Below are 23,216 nucleotides of genomic sequence, written 5' to 3'. Positions count from 1 at the left end.
GACGTGTGGAGATACAGGAATTGCTGGATGTTGTCAGAGCATCAAATTCAAGGCGCAGGACCACCAGAGAGGAAGATGGAAATACTGGCAGAGAGAGATCAGGTCCCGGAAAGTTCCTCGGTCATGCTTGACAGCCTGGCTTTCACTCTGCAGGTGACAGGGGAGCCCCTGAAGGTTTAAATCAGAAGCAAAATCAACTCATCTGCAAGCTGTAAAGACTGAAGCAAAGACAAGCCCCACAGGAGTGCTGCTGAGCACTGTCAAGAGCTGGAACCTGGGAGATGGAACAATGGGTTGGGCACACGATAAACATTTAGGAAGTCAACCACAGCAAAAAGTCAAGAGAATTTTATTTCTTAAGCCGGGTGATGGGTGATCAAGTGTTTTATGTTACCGGATGTTCCAGTTGCCTGGCTAGGGCAGGGAGAAAGAACGGTGATGGGGAGAGTTCTGTACGACTCTCAAGTGACTGGGTGGATGGCAGGGCCACTATCAGAGACTAGGAACACAGAGGAAGGAATACATAGAACGAGGGGGGAAGATGACTTTGATTTGGTGCATTCTGAGTTTGAGGTGCCTATGGGTGACCAGCTATCTAACGGTCACAGGGGGGAGAAACAGGTTTGGGCGTCGCCAGCACGGAAGTGGTTGTTAAAAAGCACTCGTTTGGATGAGATCTCCCAAGATGAGAGTGCTTACGTGTCCGATGCAGCCGAGAAAAGAAGGGGAAAGTGTCCACTGGATCTGGCAATCTCAAGGTCACTGGTGACCTCAGGGACAGCGCCACGAGTGGAGTGGTCAGAAAAGAAGGCAGATGGAAGCATGCTCGGGAGTTCGCTTGGGAAATAAATCAAAGGTAAAAAACCAATGGTAAAAAATCAAATATACGTTATTTTTTGAAGCAGCTTTCCTGAGAAGGGAAGGTGAGAGTGGTAGGTCTTCTTTCCCTTTTTCCTTTCTTCCCTGAGGATGAGGTGGGGCAACACAAATGTGCCGTGTCTGTTCTGACTGAAGAAGTTCGTGTGAGTAGAGGCTTGTGGTGTGGCAATGTGGGTGGGAGAGAGGCAAGTGACAGCGGAGACCTGGAGGAAGGGTAGGCACATACAGGGGCAAGGTTGTGTGGAGAAAGGACAGATGAGACAGTTCATGCTGGAATAACCTAAATTTTTTTGCTGAAGTAACAGCATGGTTCCTCTCTTGGGAGTGGAGGAGATAGCGGTCAGAGCAAGGAGTTTACTTATATTTGTTTTCTCAATACAAGAAAAGTTGTAAATGACCTTACCTTTTAAAGAGTAATGTCTTTCTCCCTCCAAAGGGAAGAAAATGATGCTCGAATAAGAAATAAGAAAGTAAAGACAAGCAAATGCCAAAAGAAGGCCGGCAACTTCCAAGCCGCACCATATTTAGGACGGAGAGCAATCCTCTTCCCCATTAACTATCAGGAGCAGATCAAATATATCGAGAGCACGCGTACAGTGCTCTGAGCGTTAAGTTGATATTTGGGCATCATGAAAGATTTTACTGGCCACAAACATCTGGGTTCCCATTTCTTGCAGCAACATGAGTAGCAGCATAATGAACTAGAAATGTGCTAGAGAAAACACTTTAAAATTTGAAAACAGTGCCTACCCAGGACGGGAAGTAAGCCTCTGGCTCAAAGTATTTTCCATAGTGCTTATTCCTTTTGAAGTTCCCAAGATCAGCCTGCAGGGCAAAGGCTGCCAGCAGGAAATAGGCCTCTTCTCGGAGCACACACTGAGAATGAAGCACTTGTTTTCTCAGGTGCCAGTAATAATAGTATCTTGCGGCTCTGTCACTAGGAAAATAAAAGAAAACAGAACTCACATTTGATGGAACAATCCGATGGCATGTAAACAGAACCCAAATCCTGCTATCCATCTGGTGACAAGAGCTCTTCTGTTTCTTCTCCCTCGTCCTCCCTCCCCCCCACCAACTCCTTGAAAAGAGGGGGGGAGGGTTGTAGCTAATACCTGATTGCTGCCTCACCCAGGTCACAGGGAGGCAGAACTCCAAGTCAGACTACCCAACAGCAAACATACCATTTCCTCAGGCCTATAACATTTGATTCATTCAGAGAATGGAAACAAGGTCTGAATCATTCCACTCCAATATGGTAAACATTTCATTGAACAAGGATTAGTATAGAAGCCTAGGCATTTGTTGTCTGCATTAAAATTATTTTGCTGCAAAAATGCTGCACATATGCTATAAACAAGGACGAATCTGAGGGGACAATCCTGGCTCTAGTAGTTTGCTGTTCTGTTTTGGTTTGGTTTACAAATACCCTAGGCCCTTTTAAAAATATTTCTGTTTATATGCCCGCTAAAAAAATTTTTAATTATAGTGTTTTTTTTTTTTTCTTTTTCAGAATGAATGAACTGGAAAAAAAAAAAGCTTGCCTTAAATCTTTTATTTTAAGTGGATGTGACTTTATGGGTGTGGTTTTATACGCACATGTTACGACAATCACGATACTGCTCACAAATGGAAATAGTAATAACACACTCATTACAATCTGTTGAGGCCAGAAATAAATATAGTTCCCATTAAATACATTGAGTAAGAAGTGCTGACTAGGGGAAAACAGGATCAAGCTCCAAAAAATGTCACAGGCAAATGGGACGCCTTTGTGATCAAAGCAAAAATGCAAGAGAAAAAAAAGACCGTGTGTGTGTGTGTGTGTGTGTGTGTGTGTGTGTATGTGTGTGTGTGTGTGTGTGTGTGTGTGTGTGTATTTTCGAGTTTCTTTGCCTTCCTATTATTTTAGGTCGAATGTTTACCTGAGATTCACAGCTCATTAGCTTATGACAATAAAAACATGAGTTGATTTCAACTAAGATGGTGTTTAAGTAGGAAGAGTAAAAATAAGGCATTTATGTAATTTTTTCCCCCTTGGGACAGAATATTTTTCAGAGCACTTCTTTTTATAATGCTGACCACACAGTGTTTGGACTAGTTTATCCCTGGGGAAAAGAACAGAAGTACATGGATGAATTAAACTTTCATTAGTCCCAGGGGGTTAATTAGTGGCTAAATAATATATTTTGCTTCTTTTCAGCACATTCCATACTTAGTAGGTAAGTTGAGGAAAAATTTTACACAAACTCGGAATAACTAAAAAAGTTTCTTTGCCTTTTAAAAAAATTATTTATGGGCTAATGTTTTTTACTTTTAAATTTACATATGGCAATAATACAAATATTAAGAGTGAACCTCACATATAACTCATTTGCCAAATCTATCTTTGTCTCTTTTACATGCGGTTTCTCAGAGTTTAAAAGTAAATAAGTAAAACAGAGTTCACATTTCTAGTATTTCCTATCAGCCAACAAACCTCTGAACGTTTTCTGGCACTGAATCCTCCTATACAAATGACAAACCGAGCTTCTGAGATGGTAAATTCTGAGTCTGTATCACAAGCACAGTATTGTTCCTGCACCCACCTCCAGAAAAAGAATCAATTACCTGCCCTTGCCAAACCGCACCTAAGATTCTCACAGGATAGCTCCACTGGGTGTAATCTTAGCTTTAAAGCTACTGCCAAGAACAGAAGCAAGACCCCGAAGGTGGAAAGAAAACCAGGCTGTATAAACACCATGCATTTTTATAGGAGAGAGTTCTTGCTTGCTTGTCCTACTACTCCCCACCCTACCGCCAGAAAAGAATATAATCCTTTAATTAGTTTCTCTATTCTTCACAAAAATGCTAGTTCCTTCTTGAATGAAATATCTTTTTGTTGACTGATCTGTTATCGAAAACATGGAGTACAGAAAATGTAAGGCAGTGATACTGTTAACATTTTCATCAACAATCTAACATTATCATTCATTCATTCATTATTCAACAAATATTTATTGAGTGTCTACTGAACCTCGGTTCTAGGAACTGAGGATACATGAGCGTACAAAAAGATTTTTTTAAAAAATCCTTGCTCTTTTGGAATCTATATCATAGCAGGTGGAAACAAACAAACACGAAGGTGAGCGCTATGGGAAAGTAAAGGTTTAGAATGCCTGTCCTCTTACCTGATCAATCTGCCATTTTCCACATAGTACTGCACACGGAAGTGAATGATCATAGGAGGTCCAAACTGGTCAATACCCTAAAATAAAGACACATATAAAAAGCAAGCTATTTTTAGTTACTACAAAAAGGGGTTTCAAAAGCAAAAAAATATCATTATTTACAAGATAGTTTTTAAATCTTAAAAGGTTTTATCTACTTCTGATGGGGGCAGGGTGGTGGTAGCTGGCAGAGGGCAGACAATTGTCCCTTATGGATACCAAGTTCATGCAAAACTGGGAAGTTATAAAGCAGCATCATGTATCTGATACTCATTCACGGTAATGCCAATGACAACATAAGGGAAGATAAAAATAAATACCAGTGGAAATTTCTAGTTGAGATCCAGCTCCTCTCTCAGCTCTATCCCCTGTGGTGACCATTTGCTCTTCATTACAAATGTTCTCTTGTTCCTCGGACATTCCACATACCGAATTCTAATATGTTGTTTGTTTATTTAGACTTTAATGTGCCTTACTTTGTAGCTGGCTTTCAAGTAGCCTTCCCGTTTATTCCAAGAACTCTTAAAATACAAATTGGAGGATCTAGGATTAGACACTAGGGATTTATTCCTGATTTACTAGGGTGATCCTGGAAACACTAGGTAAATTCCCTGTGAGTGATCTCCCTTGTAAATGGAATTGATGTTTACTAAATAAAGGCACCGCCAGTACAATAAAGTAACAAAGTATCAAAGGTAAGTATAGTAAAAGTAGATTCAAAAATTATGAATAACTTCTAGAACATCAGTGTTGACAGCTAATAGAGCCACAAAAGAGGAGTAAGTATTTTTTTCATGGTTTTCATTTCAAAGCATTATCCCAAAATCACTAAAAAGTTATTATCCAACACTATTTAAGCAGATATCTTTTTTTTTTTAAAAAAGATTGTATTTATTTATTTGACAGAGAGAGAGAGTACAAGCAGGGGAAGTGGCAGGCAGAGGGAAAGGGAGAAGCAGGCTCCTTGCTAAGCAAGGAGCCCGACTTGGGGCTCCCTGGACACTGGGATCATGACTTGAGCCTAAGGCAGACACTTAACTAACTAAGCCACCCAGGCACCCCTATTTAAGCAGATATCTAAAATCTATTGTTGTATGCAATAAACTATTAACACTTCATTAACATGACATTGTGGAACTTATAATTCATTTCCCTTTCCCCTTCTCTACTTCCCCTTCTCTACTTCATAACATTTTCATGAATTAAATTTTTAAATTTAATATTTTTTTAATATTAGCTAAAATAAACCTTTTAAAAAAATCAAAATAATTTTGCTTATAAATGTAATCTCACCCAAGTGACTTCGTATTGTCGTACCTTGCTGGCCTCCTTCTTCCATTCTTTTGGGCAATATTTATACAGCTTTTGTGACAACTCCATATAGACATGTTCATTATCTGCACATTAAAAAAAGGAGACAAGATGATAAAGAAAAGATTTAAAAGAAAAGAATATACACAAAAACAGGTTTGTTTTTTTTTTAAAAGCCTCAAAATTTGTGAATGTGTTCTGAATTCACAAAGTACCATGAAAACTCAACAAGATACTTAAAGACAAAAGGTTGGCTAGACAGTAATGAGATTTTTAATGAATTATTTTGCATTTGCCATACAGAACACATACTATTAAAAATCTGTAATATTTAGAAGAAATATTAGCTTCCACCTCCTGTTTTTACTTAGTTTCTATGGTCACGCTAATGCACAAACTTCCAACACTGTGGGCTTCCTTGCTCTTAGAGAAACACGCTTTTGTTGAGTTCACAGAGAACTCTCGTCATAGGTGCAGAATAATTAACAGGGCAGAAACACCATCCTAACAGCTATGTAAGAAATTAGGGGATGTTGAGGATAACTGCCTATTTCCAAGTGAGGGCCTGACCCACACTTTGTGAACAACAGCCTTTAAGACTATTTCTTCTCTGTGTTCTCCACATATAACACAGCCCGATAAAAGGGCAAGCCATTACTCTCACTGCCTTTGGGACTGATCCTGTGGAATGAGGAAAAGAATCTCACACAAAAAAAGAATGCCAAAGTTTTCCTCAAGGGGATGATGTTCTTAAGATGAACAGAAACTATGATTGCTAAAAACCCATGTAAAATTATCTAAACATGTGAAGACAAGATGGTAAAAAATATTAAAATTTTCAGATTTCCCGAAGAGAATCTTTTAAAAAAGAGATATTTCACAACAAAAGCCTTCAGCATTCCTAGCTCATACAGAGTTTTAAAGATTTTATTTATTTATTTTAGAGAGCGAGCACTCGCATGTGCAAGCGGGGGGGGGGGGGCATAGGGTTGAGGGAGGAGAGAGAATCTGAAGCCGACTCCCCGTTAAGCATACAGCAGCCCAACACAGGGCTCAATCCCACAACCGTGATATCATGACCTGAGCCAAAGCTAAGAGTCGGCGGCTTAACTGACTGAGCCACCTAGGCCCCCAAAGTTTTAAGCCTCTTTTTTTAAAAACGTTTATTCCTTTTTCTCTAACCATCACTAAGGGAGTATGCTTGTGGAGAGCTCTGCATAAAAATGTACTCACTCTGGAAGGGTAGATCCTGACCACACTGTCACTCCTGACTGAATGCTGGGGGGGGGGGAGGGGTATGACTGAAAAAGACCCATAAGAGAATAGGAAGGGTAGAGCTACTCTGTTTATAAATGACATATTAAGCCAACCAATTTGAATGAAAGGGATAGGGAAGAGGTCCCACGGACAAAAAAAGGGTGCTACTTAAATCTACTTATCAGATCAACTAAATTATCTCCCATCTCTCATACGCTACCAATTAACATGAAATGAACAAGACCCGACAACCCCTTCTGGTGAATATTATTTGTGTTCAGATGAGTCGCCATCTAAGGAAGCAATATAATAAACAGCACTTATCACTGAGTACCAGCACATATTTTTAAACTACCATAGCTCTACCATCTGACAGTTTGTGACTTTATATTTTAAGAATTCAAAAGCATGTATCAAAACCTGACAGAGCAGGTGAAGCAGTAATTTCCAGTTGACATGTGAGAAAAGTGAAATCGAGAGAAGTCAAGTGGTATTTCTAAAGCCACACAGCTAGCCAGTGGTAGAACCAGAATTAGAACCAGGTCATCTGATTGCTCTTCCAATGTTCTTTCACCACACTACAATCTCTCTTTTAATAAAGGTATCTTAAAAACTCTCATTTTGAAATCTAAGAAGCTGTAAACTGGTTTTATTAGACTGACTTGTTGAACAACACAGATCAACAGTCTGGCTGTAGCTGTAGAATTAAAAGAATTAACTTTGAGTTTAGAATAAAGGAAAAATTTTTTAGAATCTATACGGCATCTTATTTCTCCTGGGTCCTTTACTGAAAGAATGACTGAGGGGTGCACTGCTAGAAGGATGGAGCTGAGCATTTGTGTTTTTATTGCTTGAACTATTTGCACTGAAGAGCAAATGGTTGATTCATTGGTTCCTGAGGTGCTCCCTGCTCCACGCTCTCCGGCCTCTCCTAAAAAGACAACTGAAAATGGTTCACATTTTGGTGAAGGGCCTTGTTTATCAGCTGATCGTGATACACTTTCCAACCTGGCAGATCTAAGCACTTTATGGTACTAACCAGATTCTCAAGATGTTGTGAGCCTTTAAATTTAAACCAATTCCAGTAGTAGAATATGATAAAGAAGTATAAAATACAATTAAACACATTTCACAAAACAAGTATTCTTGAAAAAAGGAACAAAGATACAAAAGGTTTTTTGACATAAGACTAGAGAAATTTAAAAACATGATTTGAAAGGAAAAGCTTATAAGGAAGGTTGCAGGTAAATCCTGGGTGGGGTGGGGAACAGGCTTATATTGAGCCCTTTATGTGGAGAAAAACTTTACATAAAATATACAGAAGAAACGGATCCCTTACCTCCACATCACATAGTCTAATTGGAAAAAAGAGAAGGTGTGAAGAGGGAAATACAGAAAATAGGAGCAAATTAGTAGGTCACTTTGTTATACTATATAGTCACCAGGAAGAGAACTTGAATAGAGTTATTTTTCTTATGCCTAAATTTTCTTATGCCTAAAAATTATAAAAGAAATTATAAAAGCATTCAAGATAATTTCCTACCGGCTCCAGCTACTCCCTGAGTGTAAGGAAACAAAAATCAAGCTTGGTTCATTAAAACAGAAGAGAACAAACACAAAATCTAGATTCTTAAAAAGGAACTGATTTTTAAGTTCAAACTATAATACATGGCCTAAAATTCTAAATCTTAAAAGAAATACACATCAGTTAAGATTAAAAAATGAATACTAGACTAAAAATAATGACCAGCTTATGGGTATTTGGATAACCACACATTGGATTATCACAATATGCCCAAATTAAGTTACAGCTATAAAATATCATTTCCTCAGGAATAGTTGGCTAAATCTGTCAGAGATGGGACTAAAACCTACTTTGTATGACACTGAGTCCAAACAGGTGACAGTCCTTTAGCCTGAGTAGGTCACACACCTGGACCAGCAACTGGTGACACAGAATTTTAACCTGTAGAGAAAAAAACAAAACAAAACAAAACAACACAATTTGAGATAGCAGGTAAGCCAAGCCCACACGCTGAGCCACAATCAGGCAATTTATTTTTTAAAAAACTTTTTAGAAGATTTTATTTATTTATTTTAGAGAGAGAGTGACTGAGCATGCAACTGGGGGGAGTAGCACAGTGGGAGGGAGAGGGAATGGGAAGGAATCTCCAGCAGACTCCACGCTGAACTTGGAGTCTGACATGAGGCTCAATCCCATGACCCTGAGATCATGACCCAAGCAGAAACCAAGAGTCAGACACTTGACCGACTAAGCCACTCAGGCACCCCACAATCAGGCAATTTAATGCACCCTAATTATACGCCTTAAAACAACAAGCAACACTGGCAAAACAACTGTTGGTTCATGGTAATTGCTTTAATCTGTGCCGTGTTTCAATAATGATTATCACAATACAAATGTTTACAAAATGGTAATAAGGTACCAACACTATCCTGTACAAGACTCATAAATCTTATGACATATGGACAAGGCCTTATTCCAAAACCATGGTGCATGATAAATATTTCAGAAGGTATCCAAAACAGGCTGTTCAGATTATCAAAAGCATGAATTAAACAAGTATCTTTACAAGGAAGGTTTTCTTCTTGATGGTCTAATATACTAATACACTATAAATTTGAGACTTAAAATGTCATACCATCTAGGGCACCTTTAATCTTTCGTTTTGACTGTATTTTTAAATGTCATAAACAAAGCTCTTGAGATAAAATGTGATAAAAAGTTAACAGAAAAATTCCAAACCACAAACTATATATAAAACATACCATGTTGTAACTGTGTAATTGCTATTCAAATAATGCTGTACATTTCCTTCATACACATACACACACACACACACACACACACACACACCCCTATTATATATCCCATATACTTATTATTGTTCTGCTAGTTTAAATCAAGTATTTGGAACCTACTGATAAAACTCTATAACAACTATCAAGTAAGTAAGTGTTCTTGTTTAAAACTGTAATTAAGTAAGGCTGCGGCTTCAAAGTCTTACCTGCTGTGAAAACAAGCTTGAGGGTTTTTTATTTGCATATTATGAGTCTTTAAGGCTACATTTTAGCTGATTGTGAAATTTTTCAAGTTCTCTAATCTTCAGGAGCAATGGAGCTTTAAAAAGTGCTATAGAGTATGAGGTATTAAAAATTAAAGTATTATCTAAAAATAAACTCCATATGGAACTTTCTAATAAAAACAGCATTTGATCCTAACTGTCAATGGTTGGGGCACCTGGGTGGCTCAGCCAGTTCAGTGTCTGACTCTTAGTTTCAGCTCACATCATGATCCCGGGTCCTGAGATCAAGCCCTATGTCAGGCTCCACACTCGGTGGGGAGTCTGCTTGAGATTCTCTCCCTCTCCTTTTGCCCCTCCCCCTGCACATGCTCTCTCTTTGTAAAATAAATAAATAAACCTTTTAAATAAATAAATAAATAAATAAACGTCATTGTTATTGAGCAAGCATGTTTAAAATATATTTAAAAAAAAAGAATTGTTCACTTTAGTCTTAGTGAACTGGTATAAACTCTTGGCCACTATTTATATTACTCAAAAATTTTGTGTACATTTACCATAGCTTTATTGTCAAAATTTACCAAGTTTCCATATTTAATATTTACCTGATGGTTAAAATCATTTAAAACGTCCTCTACTAGTTCAAACTCATGGAGAAACTAGAATGATCAAAACACTAGGTTTACCCCACATGAAGAAAGACAACATTCTATCAACTACACATGTCAAGGAATAAACTATCTTTGTTTAAAAAATATTTAGAAATGATGAAAAAATGAGACCACTAATAAAACTGTTTTTGCTACAGCTAATTTGTTAGACTACAACACTACAAACATCCATTGCAATTTTATGAATACAAAGGTAACACTGTAGAAAAAGACAGACCTTTGGCAGCCCTGAATTGGTTTTATAGCAATGAGGGGCCTCCACGCTACTTAACTCGGTCCCTCCTCCCTCCTTTGTTCAACAGCTTGCTAGAGAGGAGTCTGGATATGGCAGGGGAGTCTACGTGCCCTGGAATAAGAAAATCTTATAGGCCTAGAGGGAGTTCAGATTCTCCATTTGAGCTTCATTAACAGAGCTCCCTAATGAAATGAACAAACAGCTCAAAGAAATTAAAACAAGTGCTACTCTATTAAGTGCTCACTTACTGAGCAATTCCCAGCTGCCAGGCACTACAGTTAGCAGTTTATTCATGTTATATCTTTAAATCCTCGAAATGACCGTGATGAGAGGACGATTATCTCTACTTCATAGATGAGGAAATGGAAGCAAAAAAAACTAACTTGCCCAAGGCTGCAGAGGATGTTGAGGAGTAGGGATTTCAAGTGAGATCCCTGTGACCCTAAAACCCTCATTAATCATGACGATAGATGGCTATACAATCCATGATCATAGTCCTGACCATCCTGTGGGGATATTACACTAATTTTGCAAAATAAGGAAAGTGAAAACATGTAAAATTAATCTCTGATGAGGAATTAAAGTAATAATAGCAGCTACTTTGTTACATGTCAGGAATGACGCTATGGGCTAACCCTCAATTCTCACAACCACATACTATGGCTGTAGCAGAGATGTTATTCCTAATTAATTCCTCAGCTCAGATTTTAGTACAAATTCATTTCTTTGAAAGTTGGAGTCAGCTCTTAGTAGTCCTCATGAAGACAGATTGGTGCTCCTTCCAGTTACCTGAGGTCAGGAAGGTTTTGTTCCACATCCTGTATGTCTGCAAAATTGCACACATGAATACACAGGTATACAATCTACCAGTGGATTATGTTTGAAGACATGGATGGAACTGAGAGGACTTTCTTAAGTGCTTAGGCTATATGCCTTGATTTTGAATTTTTAAAAAATTCAGGGGTATCTTTTTATAAAATCACTGTATACAACAACTGAAATAGCATATTCACCTATATAAGTAGAATTACCTTTTAATGTATTTTGCCCATGACCACACTGAAAAAGATAAGCTGCCGAGTTTTACTGGATTTTTAAACACCAAATGTAAAAATAATAGCCTATCACTTCACATAGTCAAAAACAACTTTGGGTACCCTCAATAACAATGTTGTTAATCAAAAGAAATTCTGCCCAACAGATGATAAAATTCATCCAAGAGGAAGGTTTGATGCATGGACAAATCCCTATGAGCAAAAATGAGGTTACATTAGTAAATCAACAAACTAAAACTGCGAAACTGTGGTGATTGTCAGAATAAAACCAAAATAATTGTGATAATAAGCAGAACCTTTCCCTGTCTAAATTTTTTAATGAAGCTACTTAAATGTCATATATATTCAGCATAACATTTAGAAATATTCTTTTACATAGCAATTGGGTTAAAAATATAGTAGCATATAGCAAAGAAAACCAATTCAAGGCATGCACTAAGGCAAGTTTTTCCCTAATTCCATCTGAATACAATCAGTGAAAGGAAGAATATGAAAGTCAATAATAGGGAGGGGGTCGAAAAATGCTAGGCATGATTCTGATTACCATAAACCTGTTTGGCAGCGTCTACCAAAACTAAACACAGATAAACCTTATGATTCACAACTCCACTCTTGAATAAACCCCAGAAATGTAGACATATGCATATACACATAAAATGCTCATAACAGTTTTGTTCATAATAGCCCGATACTTACAATAAGCTAATATCCATCAACAATAAATGGATAAACAAATTGGGCATATTCACACAATAGAATATTACACAACAATGAAAAGAAATTAGTGTTACATGCAATAGCATGAATGAATTTCACAGGCCAAATGTCTGACTGAAAGAAGCCAGATACAAAAGAGAACACACCACACAATTTCAGCTGCCTGGAGTTCAGAAACAAATTATAGAGGAGGAAATAGTTACTACCCTTCGGGTGGAGATTACGGTCTAGGAGTCACAAAAGATCTTTCTGGGGTACTGAAAATATACCATATCTCAAGCTGGACAATGATTACATGGGTATATACACTTGTAAAAATTCTCTGAGCTACACACTTAAGATTCCTACACATTGCTGTATGTAGATTATAACTCAATTTTAGAAGTTAAAAATAGTACCATATTCCTCAATGTCCAGGTTAACTAAGACAGTTAACTCTGACTCAAGAACCAAAAGCCACAGCTTAGTGCTCAAGTGCACAGCCTATTCTTGAAATTGGCTAAACACAGGCTACTATTAATGATCAAGATGCATATTAAGAAGCTAGCAATTATTACCATTTCATGTGTGTGACAACTCAAAGGCATTTAAAAAGCAAATTCATATTATATAATTAAAATTCATATTTCCGCAAAGAGTTCTAAAATAGCAAGGTGTTTTTCTATAATACAGTAACCAAAATTCTGTAATTTTACCCCCAGGTGAAAGAATGTTGAAAGCAGCTGCACTTAAGCCATAATTCAAAGTTTATACTTGTGTAGACAACTTTTTTTTTTTTTTTTAAAGATTTTATTTATTTATGTGACAGAGAGACAGCCAGCGAGAGAGGGAACACAGCAGGGGGAGTGGGAGAGGAAGAAGCAGGCTCATAGCGGAAGAGCCTGATGTGGGACTCGATCCCAGATCACCAGGATCACGCCCTGAGCCGAAGGCAGACGCTTTAACGACTGCGCTACCCAGGCGCCCCTTGTGTAGACAACTTTAACACCCCAATTCTGCTACATTACTCATGGCCTCATTCTGTAAGGCTTTCACCCTTCACCAGGTAATAACTTGAATGTGGTCACTGGTGGGAAGAGAATATTCAAACATTTCTAAAGTTGGATCTACTTACATTTATGATGATGTTCAGAGATTCATCGTTGGGAAGGAAAATACACACACTCCGGCGGTCTTGCATGACTCTGTTGTTATGGAAGTTCAATTTGTTCATTGTGTTGTGGGCTCTCTAGTGGTCAGGGCTGGGCTCCGAGTCCTCGGCGATTCCTCTGGTTCCGAGCACTCCAAAGCCAAACTCCGCTCCTCATCACACGCCCTACAGGAGAAGCAGCATGATGTTCCACTATGTAGGTTTCATAGCTGTAAAAAAGCCCAAATGCCAGCCATAAATAAAGGCAGCGAGACTGGTGAGGAGAGAGACAGGGAGATGAGCAACAGCACAACTGCTCCTGTTGGCACGGGGACAGCACATCTCAGAGCCAGGGCTGCTGGTTTAATAAATGAGAATGCACTGAAACGCATTCTGTATTTTGCCCACTATCAACTGTTTTAAAACTTTCATTCACAGTCATGAATTAAACATAAAGCCAGTGAGTGCCTCATCCATTCAAGGCAGTACTATGTGCTGCAGGGCTCACAGAAGCAGAGAGCCTGCCTTTGAGAAGTTTCCAAGCTCACGTGGGAGATAACAAAGGGTTCCATAAATAAACAAACAAAATGACAAAACAGCAGCAACAACAGAATTCTCCATCTCTTTTTTCCATTACAAACTCAATAAGTGTCTTGGCTCTTCCATTACATTCCTTCATCAACCACTGTGGTCTGGCTTTTACTTCCTTCGCTTCTGCCAAAGGAAGCCAGCGATCTTGAGACCATCCGCAGAATCTCTAGGATTCATTTCAATTGATCTCTCTCACTTACCCAGGTTAAGCCCTACCCACAACCTTTTTCTCCCTGAGTTTTTAAGGCTCTGCTCTCTCTCCTGATCCTTTAACCTGACAACACAAACAATACCTCTATGTACTTCACCAACCAACACAGAGAAATAACAAAACTGCACATGTCAAACCATGCTTGTATACAAAAGAACTGTGGATTTTGTGGACATCTAATCAGTTTATTAAACACATTATTTTTTAACTTCTCTCCGGTTTTCAATGTATACAGGTTTTTTTTTTGCAAGTAATGAAGATTTTTTTTTTAAAGATTTATTATTTGATAGAGAGAGACAGCACAAGCAGGGGGAGTGGTAGGCAGAGGGAGAAGCAGACTTCCCATAGAGCAGGGGGAGCCCGATGTGAGACTCAATCCCAGGACCCCAGGAACATTACCCGAGCCAGAGGCAGTCACTTAACCAACTGAGTTACCCAGGCGCCCAGTAATGAAGATTTTTATCTCCAATCTTCAATACTCACACCCTTTCTTTGTTTCATGTCTTATTGCATTGGCAAAACTTGTAGAATAATTTTAAAACAATGGGGGATGGTTTCTACCTTTAAATGTGTCTACCGTTTCATATATCATTGCTAATATAACACTATTCAACCAAGATATGTTAAGGCTAGTTGCCTCTCAAACCAAAGGTAATTATTTTTCTCCAATAGTATTTATATTGTCTCTTTCCCGCTATATTTGTAGGAACAGAAGAGAATGTCCAGGAATACAGAATTGTTTTACCAAGCAGAGAGTATAACCACACAGTTTTAATATGAAAAGCTACTTTCAGTGCTCACATAAATCTAAGCATAAATGAGATATAATCCGGTCTATTTGCTTAAGGTTAAATGTCCACCTATTATCAACAGGAAGATGGGAGAGAATATAATCTTACATGGCACTAGGAGTAAATATAAACTAGTATTTCTTTTTAAAGTATGAATAAAATACCATCCACAAGGCAGCTACTCAAATGGAGTAAAAACAAATGGTAACCTTATAGACAGTATTTCCTTATTAGGAAGGTGAGCAAAAGCCCCCTTAGAAGTATTCTGCTTTTCTTAAAGGATCATAGCAATAGTTTCACATTAGGTTGTAGCCAGCACATCACCCTATAGGATCACTGAAGGTCAGCACTGCAGTTTATCTCCAGTATGGGATGGTTAGCCCATGTTTATGAGCACAAACTAAGTGCATCCCAAATCCAATTCACTTTTAGTTCAACAGTTGCAAAGCACAATTGGAAAACTGGTGTTGGCTGCCTCAATCACCTGGGTGTCTGTAATAAATACAGAATTCTGAGCACAGTGACATCTCTACTCACTCAGAATCTCCCAGGTCAGGGCCCAGGAATCTCCCAGGTATTTCTGACATATAGTCATGTATAAAACCCACACTTAAATTAACAGAAGGTACTGAGCAGACGGTTGGTTGTAATACCTTCATAGTATACACTGGGAAAACATCATGAGGTATAGAATGGGGAATAAGCAACATATGTAAAAGACATCATCACTATAACTAGAAAAAAAAAATCCTCAATGTTAAAGGCTCTGAGGAGTTCTGCAGGCAATTTCTCAAACTTACTTGGTCACTGAATACTTTCCCTCTCCTCTAAGTCCTATCTAAGTAAGGTCCGTAGAATAAATTTTTTTTAATAATATTTTTTTATTATATTATGTTAGTCACCATACAGTAACCCCCCGTTTTTGATGTAAAGTTCAATGATTCATTACTTGCGTATAACACCCAGTGCACCATGCAATACGTGCCCTCCTTACTACCCATCACCAGCCTATCCCATTCCACTTGAGAAGTATGGTTATAAAGCAATTTCCTGTCAAATCTTTAATGGCAGATTTTTTCCTACATATTGATCTATTTCAATACTTAGGCCTCCCCTCTATAAAAATCTTTTCAAGAAGAAATTATAAGCTATGATTAAATGCATCTTATTTAAATTCAAAATCTTAAATGATATTAATCCCAGTGTAATTCTTCTTATTTAAATCTACACTTCAAATTGAGTTACTTCTATAATTTTCCACCCCTAATGAAGCCAATTAAAGGGGGGGGGTATTTCAACTGACCTACTTTCTAGAACTAAAAAAATAAACTAAGGAAAAAAATATCTTCTGAGATTTGAGATGTTTCCAGAGCTTCATTAAGATAATTTTCTAATTTCATTTGAGTACAATTTTTGCTTATTTTATGATTCAAATAATGCGGTAAAAAAAAAAAAGACTGGAGGAGGATTATTGAAGAAAATTTCATAAAAAGCAGAGTCTTTAAGAAGCAGTGCTGCCCCTTTGCTGCCTTCTCTGCTTGGAGGATGGCAAACTAAAAAGTCCTAAAAGAGAGATAAGATGAAGTTTTTACTTCACCCAGGACTGCATGGAAGCTGATTAAAAGGTTCCAGCGAAACAGCAAAATGCCTATATCTCTAATATGCTCCCGTATAAAATTTAATCATACACTGGACAGTCCTGGGGAAAAGAATCAGACTAAAATTTATACCAATTTGAATTGTAGAAATTAGCCTCTGAGCCCCTGGCTACATATGCTGTGTCCTCAGCTGAGTTCCAACTCAGCCCCAAGGAGAGCACATTTCTTACTCCAGGACAGCCCTTTTCTGTCCAGGGATCTTAGGAAGATTATTGCTTTTAGGATAGATATTTATGAAGAACACACCATGTTGTAGTATCACATTTTCCAGGCAACAACGAAACAGCTTTAATAATGATCAAACCCTATCCTGTCATCTTTATTAATATCCAACTTACAAATAAAATATGTTAAGCTATAAGATTCCCCCACTTGAATTTTAAACTCACATTATTATAAGTCCCTTCCTGATAAGCCCTGTTGGTTAAAAGTTACTTTGTTTCTTTTAAGAATCAGGAAGCCAGCACCTGATATATGTACACTGAATACTAGTTTTCATTTTTTAGAAATTACTGGAATTTACCTTTAAATTGGGTCACCCCTGAATGAAAGTATGAACTTGAGTTTATTAATAATATATCAATACTGGTTATCTGTTGCGACAAATGTAGCACCCTCATGTAAGATGTTAACAATAGGGGAAAGTGGGTACATGTGGGGTATCTAGGAACTCTTGTATTCTTTGCAAGTCCTATATATCTAAAAGTATTCTAAAATAAAAAAGTTTATTAAAAAAAAAAAAAGAACTAGGTTGCCAGAAATCTCCAACACATAATATAATCTCATTTTGAATGGAGGCAAAAGAGGATTCTCAATTCTGAGATTGTCACCCTAAAAAAAGTGAAAAGGTGGTACTGTGATATGATGAATTCTATAAAGCAAGCACGGTTAGTAGCCATATTTCAATAGTCAACACGGTGTCTTTTTTACCTAACAAAAACAAGATCAAAATTTATTTTGGAAAACTGATCACAGAGAGCCTTAACTTTTAATTATTATACATTTAGGAAGCTCATGTTATATACACAGTACTATAATATTTATTTGCTTAAAGGCAGAACACAAAAGCAACAGAAAATGTGCTCCTATACCCTTGAGCTCAGAATCCAGTTTGGAACATACCTGTGCCAAGAAATTGAGGGTAATGATATTGTCCCTGCTTCCCAAGAGCACATGTATTCTGATGGGCGACTCCTCATGGGAACACATAACAGCTGACAGCATGAAATATATCAATACTGTGGCTTACATCATTTTAGAATAAATAGTAGATAGTCTTTTAATGTATAATATTCCTAAAAGTGATATCAAAATGCCTTTGGTAAAATGGCTTGGTTTTCTAATTCATTTATTCATTCATTCCATGTATACACATTAAACATGTACAATGTACTAACAAAACAAATACTCTGCTCCGAGTATTTATATAACACTGAACATATAACACTGAACATATAACACTGAACAAAACAAATACTCTGCTCCGATGGTGCGAGACAATAAATATATAATATAGATGGTGATATGTACTGTGAAGAAAAATAAACCCAGAGTAGATGAGAGAGTTGATGGAGATAAGGTGGTAGTGTACACGTTATTTCATACAGGGAAATCAGGGGAAGCATTTCTTGTAAGTTGATATTTGAGCTGATAACAGAACTTAGAAAGGGACGTCATTTCTTTCCTTCCTTCCTTCCTTCCTTCCTTCCTTCCTTCCCTCCCTCCCTCCCTCCCTCCCTCCATCCATCCATCCATCCAAGGAAGAGTTTTCCAAATAGAGCGAACGCAAATGTCAAGGTTCACCCACTGTTCAGAAAAGGCAGAATAATAGCACTAATTATAGCTAACATTCAGTACATATATACTATGTGCCAGGTGCTACTGTTAAGCACTTATGATAGATTAAAGAAAACTATAAACTCTTTGCCATGTTTTCCATTAAGAGATGGGATCTATTTTCCCTTCCCCTGAATCTGGGCTTGCCCTGTGACTAACTCATGTTTGGTTAGAAGTTCTGCCTCATGGATAACTCATTTGGGCAAATGTCCTTTGTCTGTTATTTCAAGGCACTATCTCTACACTAATGGTTTAGTAGCTTACAGTTATCTTTCTTGTCTATTTCCCCAACTCAGATTTCTTTTTCTCTCCAATGGCAGGCAGATAGTATTTGATCATTAAGTGTGGGTTGTTTCACTTACTACACACGTCCTTGGACAAGGAAGAGCCTACAGCAGGGTTTCTTAACCTTGGCATTATTGACATTATGGATCAAATATCCTTTGCAGGGTGGGACATCCTGTGCATTGTAGCATGTTCAGCCACGTTCCTGGCCTCTACCCACTAGATGTCAGGAGAATCCCCCCACCTCCCAGTTGTGACAACCCAAAATTTCTTTGGATATTGTCAAATGCCCCCTTTGGGGAAAAATGACCCACTGTTGAGAACCAACTATTGAGAAAAGTTTCCTTAAAGTCATTACTTTTTACCATACAGCTGTTTTTTTTTTTTTAAATATAGGCATATCTTGTTTTATTGCACTTTGCTTTACTGCATTTCACAGATAATGTGTTTGGTGTGGGGAGGTTATCTGTCTGGTTTTTGTTTGTTTGTTTGTTTGTTTTTACAAATTTAAGGTTTGTGGAAAGCCTGTTGGCAACATTTCTCCAATAGCATTTGCTAACTTTGTGTCTCTGTTTCACATTTGGTAATTCTCACAATATTTCAACTTTTTCATTATTATTATATTTGTAATGGTGATCGTGATCTTAAATGTTACTATTGTAATTGTTTTAGGGTGCCCATATAAGACAGTGAACTTAATCAATAAATATGGGTGCTCTGACTGCACCACCAACCAGCCGTTCCCTGTCTCCCTTGCCTCCCTATTCTCTGCAAAACAATGATATTGGAATAAGAACAATTAATAACCCTACAGTGGTCTCTAAGCATTCATGTGAAAGGAAGAGGTGCATGCCTTCCACTCTAAATCAAAAGCCAGAAATGATTAAGCTTAGTGAGGAAGGCAATGCAAAAGCCAAGACAGGCCGAAAGCTAGGCCTCCAGCACCACTTAGCCAAATCGTGAATGCAAAGGAAAAGTTCCTAAAGGAAAAGTGCTACTTCAGTGAACACACAAATGATAAAAAAGCAAAACAGCTTTATTTAGCGGTCTGGATAGATCAAACCAGGCACAACATTCTCTTAAGCCAAAGAATAATCCAGAGCAAGGCCCTCTCTTCAATTCTAGGAAGGCTGAAAGAGTTGAGGAAGCTGCGGAAGAAATGTATGAAGCTAGCAGCGGTTGGTTCATGAAGTTTAAAGAAAGAAGCCATTCCAATAACATAAAAGTGCAAGGGGAAGCAGCAAGTGCGGATGGAGAAGCTGTAGCAAGTTATCCAGAAGATGTAGTTCAGATAATAAATGAAGGTGGCTCCACTCAACAACAGATTTTCAGTGTAGGCGAAACAGCCTTCTGTCAGAAGAAGATGCCATCTAGGATTTTCATAACCAGAGAGGAGAAGTCAATGCCAGGCTACAAAACTTTAAAGGACAGGCTGACTCTCTTGCTAAGGGCTAATGCAGCCGGTGACTTGAAGTTGAAGCTAATACTCGTTTACCATTCCGAGAATCCTAGGGTCCTTAAGAATAATGCTAACTCTACCCTGCCTGTGCTCTATAAACAGAACATCAAAGCCTGGATGACAGCACATGTTTACAACATGGTTTACTGGATATTTTAAGTCCAGCATGGAGACCTACCACTCAGGAAAAGATTCCTTTCAAAATATTACTGTTCATTGACAATGCCTGGTCACCCAAGAGCTCTGACGATGTACAACTGAGAGTAATGCTGTTTTCAAGCCTGCTAACACAACATCCTTTCTGAAGCTGATGGATCAAGGAGTCATTTTGACTTTCTAGTTTTATTATTTAAGAAATACTTTCCATAAGGCTATAGCTGCCATGGGTAGCAATCCCTCTGATAGATCTGGGCAAAGTCAATTGAAAACCTAGAATCACCATTCTAGATGCCATTAAGAACATCATGATTCATGGGAAAAGGTCAAAATATCAACATGAACTGGAAGTCTGGAAATCGTGGATTCCAACCCTCATGGATGACTTTGAGGGGTTGAAGACTTCAGTGAAGGAAGTAACTGCAGATGTAGGGGAAAAAGAGAAAGAAATAGAATTAGAAGTGGAAGCTGAAGATGGGACTGAATTGCTACAATCTCAGGATAAAACTTGAATGAATGAGGAGTTGCTTCTCTTATAGATGAGGAAAGAAAGTGATTTCTTGAGATATAATCTACTGGTGAAGATGCTGTGAAGACTGTGGAAATGACAACAAAGTATTTAGAATATGACATAAACTTAGCTGATAAAGCAGCAGAAGGATTTGAGTATTGAAGCCACTTTTGAAGGAAGTTTTGCTGCAGGTAAAATGCTATCAAACAGCATCACATGAGACAGAGAAATTGTTTATGAAAGGAAGAGTCAACTGATGTGGCAAACTTCATTACTGTCTTATTTTAAGAAATTGCTACAGCCATCCCAACCTCCAGCAACCACCACCCTGATCAGTCGGCAGCCATCAATGCAGAGGCAAGACCTTCCCGCAAAAGAATTATGACCTGATAAAAAATGAGATGATGATTAGCATTTTTTAAGCAATATAGTATTTTGAATTAAGGTGGTACAGTTTTTTAGACATAATACTATTGTGTACTTAATAGACAATAGTAGAGTGCAAATATAACTTTTATATGCACTGGGAAACTAAAAGTTCATTTGACTCACTTTATTATAGTATTCACCTTTCTGCTGCGGTCTGAAATCCAACTTGCAAAGTCTCGAGGTATGTCTGTAATAGTACAACATTTACTAAACACATATTTTCCAACTAAAGGTCAGCAATTGAGTCAAAACTCAGGAACCTAATTTGAATCTTGAAGTCAATTTTTTCAACCTTTTGAATGTCTTATTGGTCTCTGGCTTCAGAGGCTGCTTTGATGTTTAGCCTTCTTGAAACAAATTTTTAATGGAGTGGTCTGCCAAACTTCTCACATAAGTACACTTCTATTATCAGGTACTTACTCCTGGAGAGTCCTACATTTTGACTTTATACCTGGAAATATAAAAACAGACCCGGAAACAAATAATAGCTGATTTTCAGTTTGTCTGTATGCTCTGTATTATGAAGATTTTTTTTTCTTAAGTAAGGGTAATTTGCTTATAAGAGTCATTTTGGGACTACAGAAATATTTTTCTCCCTTAATTTGAAGAATAATTGAACACTGTCCATTTCATGTCCTTTTTTTGCAGTTACTGTTTTATCTGAAAAGGAAAGTAGTTGACATCTATCAACTACCTGGAGCCAAACCCTCTAGAAAGAACATCATTCTTTGTGCTTTCCCATGTTCCAACCATTGCTCTTGTAGATAAATGAGGGACTGTGAAAAGCTTAAGATCACTTTTCATATGGTTGAACTTCAACTGTTTAGAGACAACAGGGACAGAATATTGATTAAAAAGATGGATTTAATCTCTCCAAAGAGTCAAACCTGAATCCTAATCTGGGTTCTACGATGACCATGGGCAAGTAACCTAATCTCTGAGCTTGATTCTTCACCTGTAAAATATGTAATTTTGGCCTTCTAGAACTATGACAAAGATTAAATAAGATAATGGATATAAAGTATTAGGTATCAGGTTGTTGGGGGGATGGTTCATTGAAACAACAGTCATGAGTTGCCAGGTCATAAAAAGACACATCTACAACTGATCAACAATACATATTACCTAGAGATCTGGAATTTAGAGCCAGATGCAACAACTGGGCTAAACTTTGGGAGGTCTACTTTGGGGTGGGGAAGTTAAGTGTACAGCTGATATAAATGGGGCAGTTGCATTATATTAGGTGGTGACTCCTTGAACTCTTATATATTGAAAAAGAGAACGTATATATGAGTGCATAGGTTCAAATGTATGCTAGATGACCAAAAGATGGAAGGTAGAAGACATCTGTGTCATTCTGTTTGGCACCATCTTTCCACTGGGAGTGCCCCTCTCCAATCCCACATATTTCCAGTAGGGCTGTCAATGAGTGTATTCTCTACTTTGGAAGGGTGAAGACATGACGTAGGGTATGAATGTGACCCAAAGCTGGCCAAACAGGGTGCCCCATTCTCCAGTCACGGTGCTTGGTCTGAAGGGTGAACGTATAATCCAAGTAAAGCCAGAATTCCTCCATGAAATTTGTTATATAAATGCTAGGATGGAGAGAGCTACTCTTTTCTTTGGACAAAGGATAATACTCTCTCTGATGAATATTCGTCATTAGCAGAGAAGATCTGGAAGGCCAAAACGAAAAGTTTAGGTGGTTGAGTTGCAGTTCAGACACTACTATTCTGGAAGAGTACCACACAGAGCAAATTGAGAACTGATCAAGTTACAGTATAG

The 23,216-nt window shown here is 37.9% G+C and overlaps 1 protein-coding gene across 9 annotated transcripts in view; it reads right to left on the bottom strand.

The window, feature by feature from the left end:
* The window catches only part of FRMD6 (FERM domain containing 6), a 235,910-nt gene that overhangs the window by 22,447 nt on the left and 190,247 nt on the right, over nt 1-23,216 (bottom strand). For 4 of the 9 annotated variants that reach the window (XM_057318481.1, XM_026480397.4, XM_044377667.3 and 1 more), the window contains 5 exons: nt 13,490-13,734; nt 8,529-8,619; nt 5,379-5,482; nt 4,047-4,123; nt 1,630-1,816 (listed from right to left, as the gene is read on the bottom strand). In XM_057318481.1, the coding sequence (XP_057174464.1) occupies nt 1,630-1,816; nt 4,047-4,123; nt 5,379-5,482; nt 8,529-8,619; nt 13,490-13,588 (558 nt within the window). In that variant the 5' untranslated portion in view covers nt 13,589-13,734. The remainder of the gene's footprint in view (nt 1-1,629; nt 1,817-4,046; nt 4,124-5,378; nt 5,483-8,528; nt 8,620-13,489; nt 13,735-23,216) is intronic. The other 5 variants (XM_026480399.4, XM_048219929.2, XM_048219928.2 and 2 more) reach the window with 3 other exon arrangements.

The sequence above is a fragment of the Ursus arctos genome, unplaced genomic scaffold (genome assembly GCF_023065955.2).
Source record: "Ursus arctos isolate Adak ecotype North America unplaced genomic scaffold, UrsArc2.0 scaffold_25, whole genome shotgun sequence".
NCBI classification, from domain to species: domain Eukaryota; kingdom Metazoa; phylum Chordata; class Mammalia; order Carnivora; family Ursidae; genus Ursus; species Ursus arctos.
The sequence above is the reverse complement of the archived record's forward strand: the minus strand, read 5'-3'. Positions and strand labels throughout refer to the sequence as shown.